Here is a 23,373-nt window from a genome sequence, read left to right as displayed (position 1 = left end):
AGTATCATCTCGGAGTCTTACAGTTCTGTTCTTATAACTGTAGGACAATCAGTTTATTGTACTTTTTAGTCTCATTTAGTTGTTCTCTTTGATGAGACACCAACTTCAGATGTACTGTCAACGTTGGTCTCATAGGCCACTATGGCCTCTTAGAGACGTTAATATATCATTTCATTTCATCTCTCTCTCTCTCTCTCTCTCTCGATTACAGATTATGGTAGGCATTTTCTCACACTCGGGAGTGCACATGGGTTGGTTATGTTGTAAAAATGGGGGAGAGACAAAGATAAACTGAAACTGAAATGAGAGCAAGACTAGAAGGAAACACAAAGCATAGACATACCTTGAGATGAGTGTAGACAAGACACAAGATTGATTGATTATTGATGTGACACCTACAATTTATAGGTGAGAAGTACAAGATTGAGTAGACTGACTTATGGGACAATTATAGAGGTGCCACATGGCACTAGACTCAAGACACAAAGACTCAACTGAAACTAGACTAGAGAAATAGTACACCTAGTGTGCACTTATTTCCAACACCCTCCTTAAGTGGACACTAGGAGGAAGACAAAAAGACAAGACTAAAGATAAGACCAAGACAGAGAGACTAGACAAGGATTGAGAGACAAGCTAGAAGACAAGATGGACAAGACTAGAAGACAGACATAAAGACTGATAGACTGAGAGACAAGACATGAGAGACAAAAGATCCTGAGACACCCCTCCTCAAGTGATATCCTCATATGGGTCCACAAGGGTAGGGACAAGAGTGGATCATAGACAGACAGATAGAGAGACAATCAGCCAGTAGAGTGGTCCCACAGAGAGAGAGAATGTCAGATAGACATGAGAGAGTCTGACAGATAGAAGATAAATGGGGACATAGACAGAAAATGCCAAGAGAATGTGGGTAGCTAATCCACAAAAGAGAGGCATATAGACTGATAGATAGAGTGTCAAAGACATGTGACAGCATAGACACATAGACACACAGGATAGACACATAGACAGAGAGACTAACTAATTGTAGATAGACAGAGAGATGGACCTTGATAGATAATCCCTCCTCAAGGGCAATCCTCCTGCTAGAGTTGGTAATGCAGGGGTGCCTCGTGGATAGGGACAAAGATAAGTCCATGTAGACAAATAGACATGACATTACCCCCATGATCTACATCATTGGTGATCAATGGTGGTAGATAGCATGAAAGCATAGACAAATATGAGAGAGATGGGAAGGTCTTACCATATTTGGCAGTGTCTAATCCCGTACATGAGAGACAGATAGATGAAGGGAAGGTCTTACCACTTGCTGAAATGCAAGGGCAGTGTCTAATCCCGTAGAGGACAGGCCGGTAAGCTCAAGTAGAGAGGCGGCAGCACCATGATGAACCCCCGCAGCAGCAAGAAGGAGAAGACGGGCAGTTGTTGGCGCAGATCTGGAGTTGCAAGCTGGAGCAGAATCAACAGGCCGAGCAGAGACAAACGGGGCAGGTTGGTATGGCGGGCAGAAAAAAACGCAGCTATGGCTGCAGCAGACTGTGGATAGGCTGAGGGAAGAAGCGGGCAGATCCAGCAGAAAATGGTGGGGCAGATGCAGGAGAAGATGGCGCTGCTGACTGATATGGCGGGCTGCAGAAGTAAAATGCTGGCACGCTGCTTGAGAGCTACGCAGAAGGGCTGCTCTGATACCATGTTGTAAAAATGGGGGAGAGACAAAGATAAACTGAAACTGAAATGAGAGCAAGACTAGAAGGAAACACAAAGCATAGACATACCTTGAGATGAGTGTAGACAAGACACAAGATTGATTGATTATTGATGTGACACCTACAATTTATAGGTGAGAAGTACAAGATTGAGTAGACTGACTTATGGGACAATTATAGAGGTGCCACATGGCACTAGACTCAAGACACAAAGACTCAACTGAAACTAGACTAGAGAAATAGTACACCTAGTGTGCACTTATTTCCAACAGGTTATATACAATGGCCTATCGAGATGGCAGGGATCAGATGCTCTCACATGCTGGAACTCTAAAGGGGGAGCAAGCACAGTGGACTACTTGATGGGATCTCCTTCATTGATACTTGATGTGCAGGATTTCACGATTTCTAGTCGGCCCATTGGCATAGCAGCCGATCATGCATACTTGAGTTTCACACTAGTAGGTAGATCCCCGAGAGATGGGCCAGCCACTCATCTACCTAGGTACCCGAGCGGGGGTTTACCGAGACGCAGTATCTGATGGCTTGTTTACTTTAGACCCGCATAGCCCCCTGGACGAGATTACAAGAGGATTGGCAGGTGTACTACATGCATCTGCCTCATATGCGTTTCCCTACACTATGATCCCTTCCACCCCTCACCACAGCACTGCCCTACAGAACAATTCTTATGATGATGGGTGTCGTGAGATACGGGCACAGTTACAGCGTGAGATTGCCATTGGGACTCACACACATAGACAGGCCAGGATGATCTTTCGATGCCTTGTACGGAGGAAGAAACAAGCCTACCTAGCTAAGTTAGAGGAGGAGATCTACCAACTCTTCCTAGGGAAGGACAACAAGAGGGCATGGAAGATGTTTCAGGAGAGACAGCCTGGTACTCCAATTACTACACCTGAGGCATGGCATGCTTATGCTAGAGAGCTATATGATGCACCAGGACAGCCCCCCAACCCCCCTCCACTAGGAGCTAGACCGGCTACTAGCAGCACCTTTTCTACTATGTGGATGGTGCTAGATGCGATAGACAGGTTATAGAATGGAAAGGCACAAGATCATGATGGGCTAGTTGGAGAGCACTTCTCATATGCACGTGATACTTTGGCTCCGTTGATTGTAAATGTGTTTAATCGTACCATTTGTAAGGGTTTCCCGGCAAGCTGAACAGAGCATACCATTGTACCACTCTTTAAGAGTGGGGACCCCATGGTACTAGGCAACTACAGGACAATCATGATTGGTCATTACTTGGACAAACCATATGGCTCTATATTGGAGTCGGAGTTGAGCCGCTGGGTAGAGTGGGATGGTCATTGAGCACAGGGACAGGCCAGCTTCAGGAGAGGATTTACTACCTTGGATCACATACTGACACTTTGGGCACTTATTATTGAAGAGGGCAGGGCACAGAAGAGAAGGATATACTGTTGCTTTGTGGACTTACGCAAAGCCTTCGATATCGTACCACGTGCGAGGCTTATGCACAGATTGCATGACATTGAGGTACCTGAGGATATGCAGTGGGGGGATATATGCTTTGTATGAGTTTGTGACAGGCATAGTCCGAGCTCCAGGCGGACTATCCGATATGGTGACCAGCACGATAGGGGTGAAGCAGGGATGCCTGCTATCACCCACCCTCTTTGGACTGTACATGGATGTTGTCTCTGATTATGTAGACAGATTGAGAGGCCTAGGGACATGCCTAGCAGGGGTGTTGATACCCATCTTGTTATATGCAGATGATATTGTTCTAATCTCAGACTCTCCTGAGGGATTACAAAGACATTTGGATGCATTACAGGCATTCTGTGCGGATAGAGATCTGACAGTGAACCTTGGGAAAACCAAGGTTATGGTGTTGAACACCACACAGGCATGGGTGACGAGATCAAAGCATCCGTTCACTTTCCAAGAGGAGCCGGTTAAGTACATTAGGTCATATGTCTATTTGGGAGTTACTTTCACAGGACCGCGTTTCTCCCTAAAGGAGGCAGCAGCAGCAGCTAGATTAGCTCGAGGGCATGTAGCCTTGGGAGCAATTGAGAGGCAATGTGCACACATACAGTTTTAGGAGCCATGTACCAAAGTGTGGCTATTTGATACACTTATCACCGACCCTCCTGTACGGAGCTCCAATTTGGGGGCTCAGCATACATCACAAATCTCAGAGAGGGACGGATGAGGGATGGAGGCATATAGAGAGACCACTGATTATGATGATTGCCCGCATGATTCAGAGCAAATCATCGATACCACATGAGATTGTTCGGGCTGAGTTGGGTGCCGCACCAGTAGTGACCCAGGCCCTGTTAAAGGCAGTTGCCTTTTTTACAGCGGCTATGGGAGCTCCCTCAGCAAAGGTACTCCCGATTGGCATTGACCTCATCCATATAGTTGGCAGAGGATGGAGATACTCATTGCTAGTATGCTCAGATGAGATCATGGTTTGACCTACATGGTTTGCGGATAGAGGCACTCCCACCCTTTCAGTACAGCTTGGATTGTCCACTTTTGGATCTCACCCGCTCAGAGCAGAACCGCGTGATTAGGATGGATATCGTCAGACTGGACACAGAGAGGACATGGACTAACAGAGAGGACATGGACTAGTCCCCTTGAGCCCTTGGGCACGAAAATGGCTCATTACAAGAGCCATTTTCTGCACCTCTCACCAGATGGTTTTATCACCCGCCCGACATACATGGATGCACACCTATCACATGGGATACGTTGTGCCATTGGACAGATCCGGACCTCATCACACCAGTTGCGGATTGAGACAAGGCGATATGTGCATCAGATCTCGGATGACCACAACTGTCAACTATGCTACCAGGAGGCAGAGTGAGAGAAGCACTACATTTGCCGATGTACAGTCTATTATGAGATTCGAGGGAGATATCACTGCCTCTTCCAAGAGGGTTTTGGGCTTTTACGCAAGGTCATGGAGTTTGAGGATCAGAGATGCCTCGGATTGTTTCTACTTGAGCTTAGGAGACACAAAGAGAACCTCTTGGCAGACAGGAGACTGAGCCATGATGTACCTAGATAGAGGATCCTGACAGATTTCTTCAGCACCAGCACCATCTGCCGAGCCCACACACCTCTTGATACCTCGTCCATCAAGCCATCAGGACACCAGCCACGCTCCCAAGGAGTCACCATTGATAAAGCTGTCGTCTTATGTCGTGCTCGTCGGCCATGCTCACCAAGATTCCGACCACGGCATCCTCACCATCGCTAGATCAGAGCCATTATTGCTCAGCAATGTGCAATGTAAAATAAATGGATTATTTGGTTGAGTGTGTGAATGCACGCTAGAGGTGCAAGATATTGTGGCAAGATAAGAATGCCACGTGTAATATTGAATGGTGTATGAGTGTTGACCAAAAGAGTGGCAAAGGAGTTGCCACATGGATGATGACATGTAAAGTGCGATAAGGCTAGAAAGCCTATATCATTGTATGATTCATCGTGAATGCATGAAATAGAATTGAGTGTTTTTCTATGTTCAAATTGGACTCAGTGGTTCTGTTGTGAGCGAGTCGGCTCAAAATGGAATTCGTGTCTAGAATGGTAGACACATGTACACGCACTTGTTGAACACTCCAATTTGCATTGAGGGGGAGTGTTAAGATTGGCAATGCCAAAATTGATGGGGTGAGAGATGAGTTGATCAAATTGATTGGAGAGATTTTATGCACACACCCAAGTTTACATTGAGGAGGGGTGTTGAAATGTGCAATGTAAAATGAATGGGTTATTTGGTTGAGTGTGTGAACGCACCCTAGAGGTGCAAGATATTGCGGCAAGATAAGAATGCCACATGTAATATTGAATGGTGTATGAGTGTTGACCAAAAGAGTGGAAAAGGAGTTGCCACATGGATGATGACATGTAAAGTGGGATAAGGCTAGAAAGCCTATATCATTGTATGATTCATCGTGAATGCATGAAACAGAATTGAGTGTTGAGTGTGCAATCTCTCTCTCTCTATCTTATGGAGTTCTTAGTGTGGTATAATCCATCTTAATTATGTTGCTTAATCTATGTCTATCACCATGATCAATCCCATTTTAGGATTGTTTAACACGGAGGCGCCTACCTCGCTTCTACGACCTCTCCATTCTAGATAGCCCCATGGCGGAGATATTTGATCTGAGGAGAGGGCAACACTTCAATTGATCAGCATACATGGATCTACTTGATATACATTTTTCAGTATTTTCTACTTAGTATTATCTAGGAGTGTTACTTACAGTTCTTATAATTGTAAGATAGTCAGTTTATTGTACTTTTTCAGTTTCATTTGGTTGTTCTCTTTGATGAGCATTGAGACACCAACTTCAAATGTCTCATAGGTCATCATTCTCCTGGGGGACTTCAATGCCAAGACCGCCCATAACCAGACAGTATTTTATGATACCTCAGAGGAGATGTTGAGGGAGCTTGATGTTAGGGATATGGGCCTATCTAGACTCTCACAAGATGAGGAACATACAGTGTATGGGCGGTATTTGATAGACATGGAGACTGCACATGGATTGGCCATCCTGAATGGCCTACAGAGATTCCCGACATCGGGCGGTTTCACTAGCTTTCCACATTGGCATGGTGCTAGTATAGTGGACTATGTTATGGATCAGCCCAGTCTCATTCCCTCTTTTCAGGATTTTATGGTAAGCACTAGGCCGGTTGGAATAGCAGTGGATCATGCTATCTTATCCTTCACTCTCACATTTCAATTCAGCACCGCTCCATTGGGACAAGTCTCCACACACTCGTTATACCTTTACGAGGGAGACTGACACCGTGTACACGGATGAGATATACAGACGCTTATGTGCCGAGGAGCCGGGACGGCCATTAGATGAGCTCACTCAGATATTGATAGAGACGCTTCATGCTGCAGCATCACAGGCATATCCCCATAGTCAGCCTACACGGAGACGATCTGGGAACATGCCCCAGAACAGCTGGTATGATGAGGAGTGCAGAGAGATGAGGATCAGATTACAGAGAGAGGTGCTCATGGGTGTTACCACTCACAGACAGTCACGGATTACCTTCCGGCACATAGTGCGACGGAAGAAGAGGGCTTATCTTGCTCAGTTAGAGAGGGATTTATATCAGTTATTTATGAGTCAGGACTCAGGCGAGGCATGGAGACTATTCCATGAGTATTCATCATCACCAGCCATTACCTCCATAGAGATTTGGGGTGAGTATGCAGCATCCCTGTACACAGCACTAGGACAGCCACCCTTGCCAGACCCATCGGAGCCATGCCCAGAGACATGTGCTTTCTTTACGTGCTGAGATGGTAAGGAAAGCTATTGACAGGATGAGGACTGGGAGAACATATGATCATGATGGTTTGGTAGCAGAGCACTTTATTCATGCCAGAGATATGCTTGCAGAGCTTATTGCTATGATGTTTAACCGAGCCATGTGTGAGGGTTTTCCTGAGACTTGGAATATGTCCACGATTGTGCCTATCTTCAAGTCAGGGGATCCCATGCTTCCTAGGAATTATCGTACCATCATGATTGGTCACACATTGGCTAGATTATATGCATCTATTCTTGAGCAGGAGTTGACTAGATGGGCAGAGAGAGAGGGCATACGTGCATCAGGGCAGGCAGGGTTCAGGAGAGGTTTCTCCACTCTTGACCATATCTTGACACTCAGAGCTATTATTAAGAAGGGCAGATTATATGGCAGGAGGATTTATTGTTGCTTTGTGGATTTCCGCAAAGCTTTTGACAACAATACCGAGAGCCGGACTGATGCACAGACTACAAGAGATGGGAGTGCCCACATAGCTGATTTGGGGAATCATGGCTTTATACAGGACAGTTGTGGGGCAGGTACGTACTACTGAGGGTATATTTGAGATGGTTCACTCCACTATTGGGGTGAAACAGGGCTGCCCCCTTTCTCCCACCTTATTTGGGATGTATGTGGATGAGGTTTCGCACTATGTAGAGCGGGAGGGTGACAGAGGAGCACAGCTAGCAGGGACATGGATTCCGCTGTTATTGTATGCTAATGATATTGTGCTGATCTCAGATTCTCCAGAGGGGATGCAGCGTCATTTGGATGCATTGCACACGTTTGCACAGGACATTGGATTGTCTATTAACCTTGGTAAAACGAAGGTGATGGCACGACAGCACAGTGGGTTAGGAGGTCAGTACCCACCTTTACATATGGTCAGGAGACAGTGGAGTATATAAATGCATATACTTACCTTGGTGTGGTTTTTAGTGGCCCACTATTTTCCTTGAGGAGAGCAGCGGAGACCAGATTGACCAGAGCTTATGCAGCATTGGGGAGACTAGAGAGGATGTGTTCGCAGGTTTAGTTTCAAGAACCTCGAACAAAGCTCTGGCTTTTTGACACTTTGGTCACTTAAAACTTCATCCATGCTCTATGGAGTGGAGATATGGGGACCCTCAGTGGATCACCACAGCCGAGCTGGTAGCACTGATGGATGGAGATGTATGGAGAGGTCCTTGGTTTCTATGATTTCTCGGATGATTAGGGCCAAGGTCTCCGTACCACATGATATTATCCGCGCAGAGATGGCTGCCCCCCCATTGGTAGTAGAGGCACTCACTCGATCAGTCTCCTTTATACATAGCACTTGGGCTCTCCCTAGAGACAGATATGCTCGCTTAGCCCTGGAGTCTTCATGACAGTTGGGATCACAGGGAGACGGATCATGTTGGTATGCATAGATGACAGCTTGGTTCCAACTGCATGGCTTTAGTATGGACAAGCTACCTCCATTTCAGTACTCCCTGGATGCACCCTCCCTCTCTCTCACACGGGCAGAGATTACCAGACTTATCAGGCAGGACTTGACTCAGCTGGACACTAGGAGGACATGGATACAGCCGACACACGAGCTTGGTACGAAGATGGCTTTCTATAGAGATTATCTTCTCCAGCTCACGGAGGATGGGCATGGATACTCATCTTTCTCATGGGGTACGGTGTGCTATTGGTCAGATGCGCACATCCTCACACCAGCTAGAGATTGAGACTGGCAGATTCAGAGGAGTACCAGCTGAGGCGAGGATTTGTCAGCTATGCCAGATGGAGACAGAGACAGAGTTACATTACATATGTCACTATCCAGTATATTATGAGTTACGAGGCCGTTTTCACTGCCTGTTCAGAGAGGGTTTCGGACCACTTTCTAGAGTCATGAGATACCAGGATCAAAGATGCCTCGGATTATACTTGCTGGAGCTACATAGACATAGAGAGGGTCTCTTGAGAGGGAGGGGATCAGAGAGGGAGAGACACCTACAGAGGCAAATTACAGACTTCTTTCGACCAGAGATTGAGCAGTCAAGCCAGCAGGCATTGCAGCCCATCTCGACACCGGCGGAGACTACAACAGAGGATCAGGACCATACTAGCACGGCATGGGAGACATCCAGTCAGAGTACTCACCATGGAGGACATTGAGGATATCCGCCATCGACCGATGAGAGACATCTTTGGATAGTGATGTATATGATGCTTACCTTTGTTGCTGGAGTTTTCCTCCCAGATGTTATCCATTAGGAGCTCCTAGTACCTTACTTTTCCTCATAGTTGTTTCAGTTTCAGTTAGTTGTTTAGTTTATTTTAGCTTTTCTTGCACAGACATTGTATCAGATCCACCAATTGTTGTAACCTTTTTGGTCTCATAGGTCATTTTGGCCTTCTGAAGACGTTAATATATCATTTCATTTCTCTCTCTCTCTCTCTCTCTCTCTCTCTCTCTCTCTCTCTCATTTTTTTCTGCCCCTATTAGGGTTAAGCCTAACCCAACAATAACCTGAATATTAAAACAATAGGATAATTGTTTTTACGCAATAAAAAAGTAATATTGAATTCTGGTTTAGTGATGTGATGCATTGATCTTGAAGTCTGATGAACTGGTGGCAATCAATGTTGCTTTGAAATTACAGGATCCTGTGCTTTTCAAAGGAACTTTAAGGGTGAACCTGGATCCTTTCGAACGGCATACAGACAGTGAAATATATGAGGCCTTGGCTAGGGTGCAACTAACAAAGAAGATTCAAAGTCTTGGCAAAGGCCTCTATGCTGTCATCACAAACAATGGGGACAACTTTAGTGTTGGTGAATGCCAGCTTTTATGCTTAGCACGAGCCCTTCTACGGAGGTAGCATAGCATAAAAATAAAATTCATTTCTTCCATGCATCCTTATCTTGTTTTGCTCAAATAGCTTACAAGCTGTACAGATGGAACATGGAATGAACCTCATCCTCTTTACTGATGTTTTGCAGATCTAGAATAGTTGTGATGGATGAAGCAACTGCAGCAGTTGATGAAGAAACTGATGAATTGATTCAGGCAGTCCTAAAGACCGAGTTTAAAGAGTGCACAGTTCTTACTATTGCCCACAGAATCAACACTGTCATTTATTGTGATAGACTCTTGGTTTTGGCACATGTGGGGCACATTTCGGAGTTTGACTCTCCAGCAAATCTTTTACAACATGCAGGTAAAAAGGCAATCTCAACACAATTTCTAATTTTTAGGATTTAGAATAGTGTACTACAACAAGAATATGTTAGTTCTCCAAGGTGCAGAAAAACCGCTGACATTTTCAGAACAGATTGAAATTACTCATAATACCCCTTTTTTTTTTCCAGAAAATAGACTTCTATTAAGTAAGATAGAATCGTACAAAAGGGAGACCTCAGACCAAAAAAGTAGGGAGATCTCAGCCAATCTGGGGCATTATGCCGCCATAAGAGTCCTGTAGAGGTCGTGGAAAAGAATATGCCACGGTCCCATTGTCTCATAAAAGAGTTGCGCTTTGATTGCGCAGCTCTAGAAGATCCTTGTATACAGGCCCTGGTGGCCATTAGATTGTGAACTGTGTCACTCCATATGCTGCAGATACATTGGGTATCATAAATCTGAGTTCCCTCAATGGCTCTGAACATCTGGCCTTCCAAATATGTCATGCCACGATACTAGAAATAATCTCCCAGACAGCTATGGAGGTGATGTATATCCTGACCGGAGGGTACTGTGCCCCCACGGGCTACTACTGGCGGGATCAGTTATTGGACCGGAATAATCAGTCAAGGCATCACAGTCTGGACTGGCACGGGGGTTTCCATCCAGAATGGCTATTGTAATAGCACTGCTCAGTGGCCTGATTGGTCAGATTACAGATGGCACAATAATGAGTTGCTGTGCAGTCTTCCTTCAAATGAATAGGTTTGGAACATTTCCCTCGAGTCGCCCTCCAGATCCGGATGTTCCCCAACTGCCCCCAGTAATATCCTGTAGTAGGCATCTCCGTGCTATGCCCCCACAGACAAGAATAGCCAGGGCCCAATCCCTTACCCTCAAAGAGAAGCTGCATCAATAAGAAACTTTCAGTCATTTTGCACCATGAGGTGCTCAACCCTCATCTCTGAAGAGAGTGTAGTCTGCCTACTTGTTGCATCATTTTTATGTTCTTGTTTGGAATGGCAAATTTAACCTTTAATCGATGTTCGCCATCAAATTGCCTTGTGGAACTAATTTTCTATTGTACATGATTTATTACTTGTGATATGGGCAATTCCAAAGAAGCACAGTATTGTTGAGATCTCCCTACCTTTTGGTTTGAGATCTCCCTTTGTGTGATTTCTATATTACTTAATAGAAGTCTCTTTTCTGAAAAAGAAGGACAAAGGTCACTGCCATAGCAACAGTAGCTATGAGCATTTTCTTCAAGTATTATTCCCGGATAGAACTTCTTGCGAGTGTTTCTTTCAGACATCGTTCTCTTTATTTTTGATCTGTGAGGATTAATATTCTTTTCTCTCTCTGGTGCAGAAGAATCTTTTGAGGAGGGAGATCATCTTTTTGCAAATATGGTGGCCAATACTGGCCAGGAGACTGCTCAAATCCTCAGGAAAGCTGCCGAGGCTGCCGAGAGAGCAAGAAGGGGAAATTCTGAGCAGTAAGTAGATGAGAAGCCAGAGTCGAGTTTCTAGCTTCAATTTCAAGAAACTAGTGCAATGGGCTCACTGCAAGCATGGGCCACTGTCACAGGTGATTGAAGAGCACGGTATAGGTCATGAGCACTGCCACCACTTGTGTCATGGTGGTGATCTTTAAAACAAAGAGAAATCGATAATGAACTGAACATCACACAATTACAGTTGGGGGCATATTAATCTATTGGAAGAAAAGGTCTACCTCCGAGAGCGGCCAGCCAGCCTTGGAGGAAGCGCCCCTGTGTTGGCTGTTGCGGTGCTTTGTATTTTGCCTGCTAGGCAGCTTTCTTGCATCTTCCAACAATGTAATATGTACTTGCAAGCGATGGAAACTGTCAGCACTCTCTTCTCCCTACTCTGTTTGTCCGTCATGCGCGTCGGTCGCAGATTTTCTGCTGCAGTCTGTAAATTGCAACAGACAAACCGTATTTTATTTGATCTATTGTGAGCTGTCCATTCCGATGGTTGCTGATGTGTCGTGCATTGAGCTTTCCACTGGCCGTTACTCCCGACGACCATGACAGACAGAATGGTCATGGGGATGACCATTCTGCATAACAGGGCTCCCGGCTAGTGCCAGTCACCCTGACCTACAGAATCCATGACCATTCTATACTCCATGGTCTTGAGTTTTGGGAAAATAAATCCCAACCATCAAATCGGCAAGCTTTGTTTTTAAAGAACTAATTGAGAACCCGTGCTCCCGGCTAGTGCTAGTCACCCTGACCTACAGAATGGTCATCTCCATGACCATTCTTTACTCCATGGTCTTGAGTCTTGGGAAAATAAATCCCAACCATCAAATCAGCAAGCTTTGCTTTTAAAGAACTAATTGAGAACCCGTGCTTCGCACGTCTTTTGAGGCTTCCAAAATCAAATGCCACCCAAACCTCCTCCTCCCCTTCTCGAACCTCCAAATTTTTTGCCACGTGGCAGCTTTGTGAAACTCTTCCTTAAGATAATATGGAGATGTAGCATAGGATATTGACACATCAGCAGTGGGAATTTTACTCGAAAGAAAGCAAACGAGGTGATGACACATAAGCAGTTGAGAATGTTAAAAAATAGAAGGCCAATAAAACCTTGACACATCAGCACATGGAATATTAAAAATAGAGAACTAATAAAAACTTGCCACATCAACAAAGAGAATTTTGAAAAATTGTTCCACTACCCAAGACCATGATGGTTGGGAAAGTCAATGGGTTGGCCTTTCCCTAGGAAAATGGGTCATTGGCTAGCACCAGCTCCCCATTTTCCTCTAGGGAAAGGCCATGGGGAGGCCTTTCCCTACACAATGTCAAACTAACAACAACTGAGTGTAATTTTAGGTGTTTGTAGGACCAGGCTAGCATTGATTTGAATGTTCCATGTCTCAAAAATTGTATGGCAAGAGAAGTTGTCAAAATAGGTCACTTCTTCATATCAGATGACAAAGTGCACGATACATTATTTGTCCAACATTGCAAGCCCTTCTATTTTGTCATAAGGTATGCAGGATTTACAGGGATTGCAATGTGTCACTTCTTCTCTACCAATAGAGCATGGTAAGGGAAAACATGATGGGACAAGGTCTGTTGTAAAGAGGGCACTAACTCGCGAACAATTGAAGTCCGATGGGGCTACTTTAAAGTGTGTTGTAGACATAGTCAATTTTTGCAAAGATAAGTTATCTGAGGGAGCTAAAGCTAGTTGTCCCCATCAAAACAAAGAGAATGTGCTTGGGAATTTTGGGAAATCAAAGTGGGAGATGTGAACATGGAGGTAAATTGGAATTACGAGTCTATTAAGAAATCACGATCAATGCATGCTATTCGTGGTCACAACCCTCAAGATCCAATAGGACTTGCAATCAGACAATTGGCATGCTTTTGTGATGCATGCATGCATGGGTATTGGAATAGATGTGCCAACAAAGCACATGTATAACCCTAGAGGTTTCACACCTTGGTGCCTCTGCCCGATTTAGCAGCCCTTGTGGATGAGGAAGATACATATGACGACGTGACATATGAAGGCCATCATGATGTGTTAAGCAATGCACTACGTGTTAGTGACACTTTTGTATTGAAACCAAAAACCACAACCAATGAAGAGAGTGTAGACTTTTATCTGGGGTAAGTATTGCAGTTAAGCAGTGTACTGTAGAGAGCTATGTTGATGAGTGGAAAAATGAAATTACCAAGGGGTCTTATTTCATTCAGGGTCTATACTACAAGCAAATAGAAGATACTTATTCTTTCAAACTGCTCACTAATATGCCCCTAGTTCACATACTTTTGCACCTTCTGCATTGTATGAAGATACCCCATAGAGCAGATTGCAAAGAGAAGGCAAATGTACCCTATGACTCTAAAAACCTATAAGGCAATTTATAATAGCATTCCCTTTGAAATTGACATAGAACCACCTTCACGATGAATTTTGATCATCACCGAGCACCTAATACATACTTTGTAATAAAATATATATCGCAATGTCAAGCTCTAACATCATTTAAAAAATGCTATGCAAAGTGTATCTTCTACCATGCTCCCATCAAAAGAACAATGTGTTAAAAAACACATGCAAACAAATTTGGTAATGCTGCTAGATACACATATGCAAAACAACAATGTCCCGATACATACATGCTTAATAGAACCAATAAAGACTGCTAATTAACGTGTCAACTAGATTGGTACTACAAGATAGCACTTGATGGTGCTGCTAGTTTGCACCTACACACACTGCTAATAAATCAACACCTACACACACTGCTAATCAACACCTAAACAATGCTTGAAGAACACATTAATTAATAAAAGTGAAAATATAGATAGATGAGGCTTCCAAAACAGAGTATGATTTGATCAACTTAAAGTATTCACTTTACAAAATCTCCAATGTTTCAAGCATCAAGAACCCCTAGATTGGAGTGGTGAATTGAAAGATATAGACATATGAACAAGCACAAAATAGTTTGGGGAAGGTGTATTGACTACATAAGGTTACAGGTTCCCCATAGATCTTCCTTTTATTATCGGGTGTTTGAACTTTTGGACTTCAAGTTGAGGCTACTTTGAAGATTCCTCTTCAAAATGTATCTACATCTCCTCATGTAGCTTCCTTTCCCTTTCTTCCCCAGCCAACCTCTCTGCCTCCATTTGTCTCCTCCAGATTTCTTGTTTCAACTCATCCTCTGCTTCCCTTATAGATTCTTCATGCCATTTCTTCATCACAGCACCTAAGAATTTTGTCTTCTCTTGCTTCAAAGGCATATGTTTAGTATACTCTTGACGATGACGATTGTCAATATGTAGCCATAAAAACAGCCAAGTCCTTAGGTCATCTTTCAAGAAACATTCTCTTTCCTTGGGAGTTTGATGGTACATCTGTGGGAGTACTAACCAGGTTCCCACCTCATCTCGTGAGACGACACACCTTTTAAGTACTATTGTCAAGCATCAAATTATTTTGCTCATTGAATTGAGGGTGGAGATGCCAAAAAGTCTCAAGCTTTTTAAAGAACACTAGTCTACCTTGCACTGTCTAGCTGGCCTCTGCACAATCCTCTTGTGTGAGAGATCAGCAAGTATTTTCCTTTATTGTGGAAATACTACATCAAGTATATCACAGAGCTTAGGTCTCCTACATGTGCTCCAAACAAAAACATGGAAGAATTGGATCCACCAATTCAAGAACTCATGGGCATCTTTCTGACAGAGCACCTAATGTCAGTGGTTAACTTTATACTGGACCAAGTCACTGCAATAAGAAGGCTGCTTTCTCGTGCCAAATTGGGTTTCAACAATATGATACAACAAACTATTGAGGTCTAAAATAAAAGCTCTTCTTTCATCTTCTTTGCACTTGGGTACACATATTGGGTCTGGCAAAAAATACCGTCCTACGAGGATAACCCCGTCCGAGGGATGCATAAAGCATATCTTGGCTTCAATTTCTTGCAAATGGTCACGACAACACTTGTCTAGCCGATGACGCACAATTTAGATCTTCTTGGACATCTAATGCACCCACGCTCTACGACAAGATTGCTTTTTTAGCAAGTCACTGTCAACAATCAGTGGAATGTCTTCACCTGAAAAAAAAGCCATAAAACTTTGTGACAAATATGGGCTGGGGGGGGGGGGGGGAGTTGGCCCTTGTGCAAATACTCTAATGCAAACATGAATATTGTACTATTGCAAAAAGAACATCTTTCAATCGATCGAACTTTTTTAAATGGTGAAGTAGGCTGGAACATTCTGGACACAAGGTTTGATTACAAAAGTGTAAGTCGCAACAAGTGTGGTAATATTTGCCTAACAATCGCAAGTGCAAAACAAGCTTCAACACAACACAGGAATTCCCAGCTATGGAAATAATGTCATAATTTTTTGTAAGCACGTGGTTTGCTGGACTTTATTTTATCATGAGCACTTTTAGACTGGATGTTGTCTTTTTTTGCAGGTGTAACTGGGGGTGTGTGCTTTCTTTTCTTTCTTCTTACTTTTCTTGTGCAGAAAGTACTCCAAATGGGAAATCATCTTCCACTTCCTTGTTCAGATCAGCCTTGTCTTAACCTCCCCTAGAGCTCCTAGGCACTTCTACAACACCACATTTTTGCATGTCGGTCGTGCAGCAAAAATGCGTTGTCATGAGGTGGTAACACCACACTTTTTGTTCTTGTGACCACACATCTGTGCTGGTAGAGGTTGAGCCATCTGTTTCCTGAAATTGGAGCTGTAGAAACTAGTTTATATCTTCCATGCTTTCTTCAATGAATCTACTTGCATCTTCTAGCATATCCAAATAGTCTATAAGAAAGATCTAGATCCTTGGTTACTTTTGAAGTCCAATCTTCTTTACTTTTGCTGGGGCTGGGACTTTCTTCATGACGTTTGCGTTTGTCAACTTCTTTGTCTTGTTCCTTATGAGCAGGTTCTAAATGTGCTGATGTGGCTTCCTTGTTCGCCTTACCTACATCCTCTTATGGTAACATCTACCCCTCCGATTCTTGTGGCACACCCAGTTTGGTTGATGGAGGCAGATCTGAGATTACTATATCCTGTAAAGGTGAGAGGTTTTGGAAAACCAAGGCTACTAGGCTGGAAGGTGGTGTTTGGATTATATATTCTAGGGTCTCTTTTTTCGATTCTAAGGTTTCTGGTAATCTGATGGTGCCAATTTCCAATTGTGGTTTAAGTAGGGTGGTTACCTTTAATTGTGGTTACCTTTAATTGTGGTTACCTTTAAGCAGGGTGGTTACCTTTAATTGTGGTTACCTTTAATTGTGGTTACCTTTAAGCAGGGTGGTTACCTTTAATTGTGGTTACCTTTAATTGTGGTTACCTTTAAGTAGGGTGGTTACCTTTAATTGTGGTTACCTTTAATTGTGGTTACCTTTAAGCAGGGTGGTTACCTTTAATTGTGCTTACTGTTCTTCTAGAACTTCCTGATATAATGCAATGTCTTTTAAGACCTTCTCCCGGGCTTCGGGCTTTGGGCTTCCTCCTCTATTTGTTGCCTGATGAGTAGCCTACGCACGGTTTCTTTAATGCGTCCTCACATATGCTTTGGTCTGTCTGGTTGCATATCTTCTATGGCGCCTTTGAGGAGTTCTTGGGTGTCTTAGTACAACTTGCCCCATCTGCAAATCCTCCGTTAGTTGTGCTGGAACTGCCATCACCTCCTGTTACTGCTAGGCCTGTGAGGCATCCTATTCCTGATGGCTCGTAGTAGGGATTGGAATGTTGATGGCATGGCTAAGAATCTTTGTTAGGAGGTAGGGGTTGCACACCTTTGATTTATAGGACTTGAGGTAGTGCTCCATTTCCTTGTGGATTAACCATGCCCAATCTTCTACTTTCTCCTCATATACCTTGGCTATTCTGTGAAGTGGTATATGACTGTACCTATCCACCGGCTTTACCTACAGTATCATAGACATGGCGCGACAGGCTCTCTCATCAACCTCTTTCTTGATGTTCTCATATTCTGCCCCGTTAAAGTTGTATGAAATCTTCTTCACCATATCCTCTGATGGCAACTGATCAATGTGCAGGATGTGTGTTTTCTCTCGGGGTGGCAATTGTAGTGCATGTTAATCCCATTTTAGATTAACAATTATGCTCCTCCATTTGAGGACATTAATAAGCATCATGCAAAGGCACTATAAAAGTTATACATTATGAGATATTGGCCACCTAAGGTCTTAATTATAGTAAGTTTTAGGCACCCAAGTGTAAATAAGGGCAAATTGTATATAAGGTATTTTCTCATAATGAATGGACACAATCCCCCTTTGTGCTATGAGAGCTCTTGTCTTGTCTTGTCTTGTGAGAGAGTGTGAGATTGTACTCTAGTGCATGTGCCTTCCCTATGCATGCTTGTGTAAAGGAGTGAGAGAGAGATTTTCTTGTGTGGTGGTGTGAGCGACTCTATGGTGACAACGTGGAAGTGGAGCTTGGAGGATTGGAGCTTTCGGAAGTGAGCTTGGAGACTTCAAGGGACGTGAACTCGAAGCATTTCTAAGTCCCCAATGATGGTTTTTATCTACTACTTCTTTGAATGGTGAATGTTAGAGTTCTCTCTTGGGAGGTGTTATGGAAATAAGACTTCTGAAATTAATTGTGAAATTATTTGATATTTTATGTGATATGCTCATTTGCCTTATCTTGACTGGCTACGCATGAGCGTGGAGAAATGGTTGCATCGTGTTGGGCGGATAAATAAGATTTAATGTATCTTGTTTTTTTTGTGAGCAGATCAGTGCATGGGGAGTAGCTGGGTGCGATGGATTTTGGCCGGTGCGTAGCCATCATATTTTGATGTGCGATGATGGTCGCCTGCCCATAGTTTTATTTAATTAAATTGCTACAATTTTAATGTAAATAGACAAGCTTGGGGACAAAGTAACTTTTTGATATTAATGGCCCAAAGTGAAATGTATCAAGCTACATTTGTGAGCACTTGCTTTTTGGTAATATATAAATACATGCATGAGGAAGCATGCTCATTGATGCATGGGGGGGAGATTGAACCCACTCTCTTTGTCGTGCTGCTGCATAGTTGCTATATTTATCTTCTTCTTGTTTATTTGAAAAGCTTGAAGCTATGGTTATAGAGGATTATTGACAACATTGGTATCAGAGCTTAGACTCTATTGGTTAGCTTGTCACATCTTACATCATGGAGTGGTCTCTTCCTTTACTTCAAGAGAAGCTATTAACCCCACTGGTCTTTCTCTTTTTTAAAAAAAATTTGTGAAGCCTTTTATTTCATCTATATGCTTAAGCGTATACTACAGCATCAAGTGCAAACCATACAGTAACAAGTGAACAATACTACTAGCAAAACTTTTAACACGAAAATCGTTCACAAACGACGTGAATAATTTTCTAACACTTCATGTTGTGAACTGTTCTCTGCAATCTCATGGCTTCAGAAATGAGTCGACAGTATCTCGCCAAAATTTAATTGAGGTAGCAAAATAGCTTATCAAATCATATTCACATGCACTTGAGGTCTAGCTCATTGGAGGAGACGACCTCACACATGACGATAGTGCATCAAATCACCCAGGATCTTCCTATCAAAAGAGTGTGGGTTCAGGCCACTCAGTAAGCACTCAATTAAGTGTCTTAAGGAATCTGACCACCGTCGAAACTAGTATTGAAGAATCCATGGAAGAAGAGTTGCGATACTCTGGGTTTGGGAAAGGTAGAAACCACTCTCCCCTACCAGATCCAGCGGTATCATTGATATAGCCCGAGGATTTTTTGGTCTCCAAACTAGCAATGATGAAGAAGCGTAATCTGCGGCGGCCACCATGGGTCCGTCAACCAGTGCTGGACTTGGTTCAAGGCAAGAAGTACCTATCAAACACTAGCACCCCTCGAATAAGAAGAGACATGGAAAGTGCAGCCAGGACTGGTCAAGTATTCTTTCCAACCTCATAGGAAGTAGAATTAGATTTGAAAAAGGATTGAGGTAGAATGAGAGCTACAAGAATTGAGCTTAAGGAAATAAGATCTCGATACTCGGCAAAGGCGTACAGAGGTATCTAATGATGAGCCATTCCAAAATAAAGTGGCCGGACCATCCCATAGATCGAAAATGCCTAGAAGAGCCAACATAGGAAGAGGACAGGGTCTAGGTAGGGGGGAGAGTAGTTCCTCAAAGACCAAGGGCGGATCCAACCATAGATCTTAATGCAACCACACAAGGAAGGATCTATTGAATATGGTTGTGAAAATGGGCCAAGGAATGGTCAGGGAACTAGGCACTGCTCTAGAATCCCAACTCTCCCAAATGAAGCCACACATCATTTCAAAGCTTGTTCAAAAATTCTCTGGGGATGGGGATCCTATTCAACATGTAGAGATCTTTGAGTCCACATGCAAAACCTGTAGGCCAGTCAATGATGTAACAATGATTCATGCTTTCTCCTCACTGACCTTAGAAGGAAAAGCGCATCAATGGTTCCGAACCCTTAAACCCGAGGATAAGGTTAATTTCACATGCGGCTCAAGAATGTGTTTGTGCCCAGCTTTTCCAGAAGTGGCGACAGATGGAGTCCTGTGGCACAGCTGCACAACATCAAACAAAAGGAAATGGAGTCGATGTGAAACTATGTGTCTCAGCTAAAGCACTTAAATTCAAGGTGCAAACGATGGGAAATGCTTACTGATGAGATCAGTTATTACCTTGATTCCGGAGAGGAGTTAGAGACCACCCACCACAAGATGCATGATTATCTAGTATCAGCCCGACCGGCTACTCTAGATGCATGTTGTAAACTAGCAATTGAATATGAAGATATATGCTTGAATTGCCACAACCGGAAGATGTTAGAATATATTCCGCAGCAATGACTTTGCATGTTTTGAGTCATCAAGAGATTGGAACTCGGAGCAAGCAAGTCGGAAACATGACTGTGGATGAACTCAGTAATGCAATACTGGAAAAACCTAAGGTAAAGGAGGGAAGAGAAACATCTGGGCATACCCATCTTTACCCCCATAGAGAATTGGTGTGGTGCTCTATGTGTAGATTGAATCACACTACCACACCAAATGCCCACAGTTAAGAGCAAGGCCACTGCTCTATTGCACACTGTGTAAAATTAGGAAATCATGACACCTCCATGTGTGAAGATATCCAAGGTTCCAAATAGTAGCATAGCTACCCGCACATAGAGATCCATTGGCCTTACCAGCACCATTTGTGCAAATCACTGTAGTTTAGGACAACCAAACTCTTCCTATTTACCTAGGTGGATGTTTAGGCTACATGACAGTTCACCTCTACCGCCACTTATTCTACCGCCACAACCGCCACCCACAGGCTAAAATCAACCAAGTATTGATTGAAGAGCCATTAGAAGATATGGATATGGTGCGTGAAGTAGAACTTAGTGGAGAGTACTGTGTGAGGAAGCTTATGTGAGGAAGCTGCAGAGATTGCACCATAATTCTATGTCCTATAGAATAACACGCCAGTACTTGTGTTTCAAACCACGATACAATGGAAGGGTAAGGACATAAACTCAAACATGAGAAGAGGACCGCTACAATGTTTTGGTTGCGGTGGACTGCATCGAATCGTTGAATATCCAAACAAGAATGTGGTTCATACGTACCAACCCTAACAATTGACTGCTCCACCCAATGAGACATGCCAGTACTTACTTGTACTAAGCGTGGGATTGATCATTTGATCAAGGATTTGTTGAAATATACAAGTGAATAGGGTGTGTGCGGAAACAAGCCCTTAGCAAGAGGCTGTAAAAGAGAATAGGGTGTGTGCGGAAACAAGCCCTTAGCAAGAGGCTGTAAAAGAGAATCTGTAAATGTGAGAGAAGCTGTGAAAAGGTGAGAAGTATCTACTGGGAGAGAATAAAGGGTAGCATGAGGAGATTTAGAAGGTGTGGAGATATTCTAGGAAGAGGTGGAGAGAATCAAGCAAAAGAGGTGGAGTGAATCAAGGAGAGATCAGTGGGATTAGATGCTTGGATGTAAACTCTATAAATTGAGGCATTGGCCTAATGAGAATTTGCTACTTTTTGATTATCGATGCCTACATTAAGTTATTAGTTAATTTCTCACTAATCACGTCTTAATTATCATTTAATCTCTTTTTTAATGATGTTGATTCTAGCATTTGATCCACCATAGCTCATCACATTGCTGCAAATTTAACATGGTATCAGAGCCTAGCCTAGAATGCATTAAATTTATGAGCCCATTATCTTGCTAATCACTTAGCTAATTAGGATTAGTAGATAATTAAGATTTTTACCTCTTTTTCAATAAGCTCTCTGCACCCCCAGCTAGTGGAGGGGCTTGATCTCCCTCCAGGCTTAACAATAGCCTCGAAGACTTTAGCCACAAGCCTTGTGCTTCAACCCATCAAGACAAACCAGCAAACTGCCAGCGCAAGCTACAAAAATTCGCGTTTTTTCGAGCGTCTATTTTCTGAAGAAAATATGAGATCCTGTCTGTACCACATGCAATGGCTCTAATTCCTCTTGGCCCTAGGGGTTTTTAAGGGTGCTCTACAAGCTGGTGAAGACAGTTTTTGATTTGATCAAGTCTACAGTGAGATCCAAGCTCTTCATTAAATCTGTAGGTGACTTTGGTAAAACAGAGATTAAGCATTGAATGTTTGGTCAAATCTTGTGTTTCTTGGCTTAATCCTCTACTAGACTAATTGATATTGATGGCCTTGAAAGGATGTGAGCTCATTTGAGCTCTAAGGCCCCAGATCTGGACTCCCCGCATACTCTGTTTTTTGCACACAAAACAGAGGATTAATTTGCTAATCAGTGATTAATCAACACTAATCACTATATTTTGGTGCAATTGAGGGTTCAAATTAACCATTGGGTATCTGATACAGATCCCTATAACTTCAGATTGCAATTCAGAGATGGTTTGATACTCCAACCATTCCGTACAGATTTGTTACCCTTGGTTTAATGTAATTTCTGGTGATGCTGATAAATCTGTTGTAATCAACACCTAAACACTAGATTGAGTTGTAAAAGGGTAGACACTACCCTTGAATCTTGAAATTGGATCAAGAGAGGTAAGGCCCCCTTCACATCATCATGAGTACGGCACAAGAGAGCTAAATTTAATGGGGAGCAGTTTTACACATGGCAGACAAAAACCATGTATCTGCTCACGAGGAAAAATCTGTGGGGGCTAGTTGAGGGAAGAGATGAATGCCAAGAGGTGAGAGGGAAAAATGAGTGGACGAGCAGAATGAGAAAGCATTAGGACTTATCGGACTCAGTTTAAATGATGAAATCATTCATCACATCATAAGGATACAATGGGCAAAAGATGAACTCAATAAATTATTTGGCACTCAAGCAAAAAATTCAAAGATAAATCTGTTAATGCAATTCTACAAACTGGATATGAAGGAAAGTGAACCTTTAATCACACACTTGAACAAATATAAAAGCATTAAGCAATAACTTCCACATTGGCAAAAAGGTAGAAGATGATGAGGCACTAGCAGTGCTTCTGAAGAGTGTGGACAACGGTGAATATGAAAACATTATAGCAACATTAAAGAATGTACCTGAATTGAAACTAAACGAGATAGAAGG

General features: G+C 43.1%; 1 protein-coding gene and 1 long non-coding RNA gene across 3 annotated transcripts in view; one reads left to right on the top strand and one right to left on the bottom strand.

The window, feature by feature from the left end:
* LOC147620198 (uncharacterized) overlaps positions 1-12,140 on the bottom strand; it is a 44,529-nt gene extending 32,389 nt beyond the window's left edge. Inside the window, exon 1 of the long non-coding RNA XR_015261753.1 lies at positions 11,971-12,140. This is a non-coding gene — a long non-coding RNA (uncharacterized LOC147620198). The remainder of the gene's footprint in view (positions 1-11,970) is intronic.
* LOC147620197 (uncharacterized) overlaps positions 1-12,210 on the top strand; it is a 107,943-nt gene extending 95,733 nt beyond the window's left edge. The window contains exons 18-21 of one of the 2 annotated variants that reach the window (XM_086772395.1): positions 9,713-9,927; positions 10,053-10,270; positions 11,605-11,731; positions 11,824-12,210. In XM_086772395.1, the coding sequence (XP_086628521.1) occupies positions 9,713-9,927; positions 10,053-10,270; positions 11,605-11,731; positions 11,824-11,827 (564 nt within the window). In that variant the 3' untranslated portion in view covers positions 11,828-12,210. Of the gene's footprint in view, positions 1-9,712; positions 9,928-10,052; positions 10,271-11,604 lie in introns of both variants that reach the window. The other variant, XM_086772396.1, reaches the window with a different exon arrangement.
* Positions 12,211-23,373: the final 11,163 nt, after the last annotated feature.

The sequence above is a fragment of the Cibotium barometz genome, chromosome 32, assembly GCF_041138505.1.
Source record: "Cibotium barometz isolate CiBa-2024 chromosome 32, ASM4113850v1, whole genome shotgun sequence".
NCBI lineage: Eukaryota > Viridiplantae > Streptophyta > Polypodiopsida > Cyatheales > Cibotiaceae > Cibotium > Cibotium barometz.
Note: the sequence above shows the minus strand (reverse complement) of the source record. Positions and strands in the feature narration are given on the sequence as shown.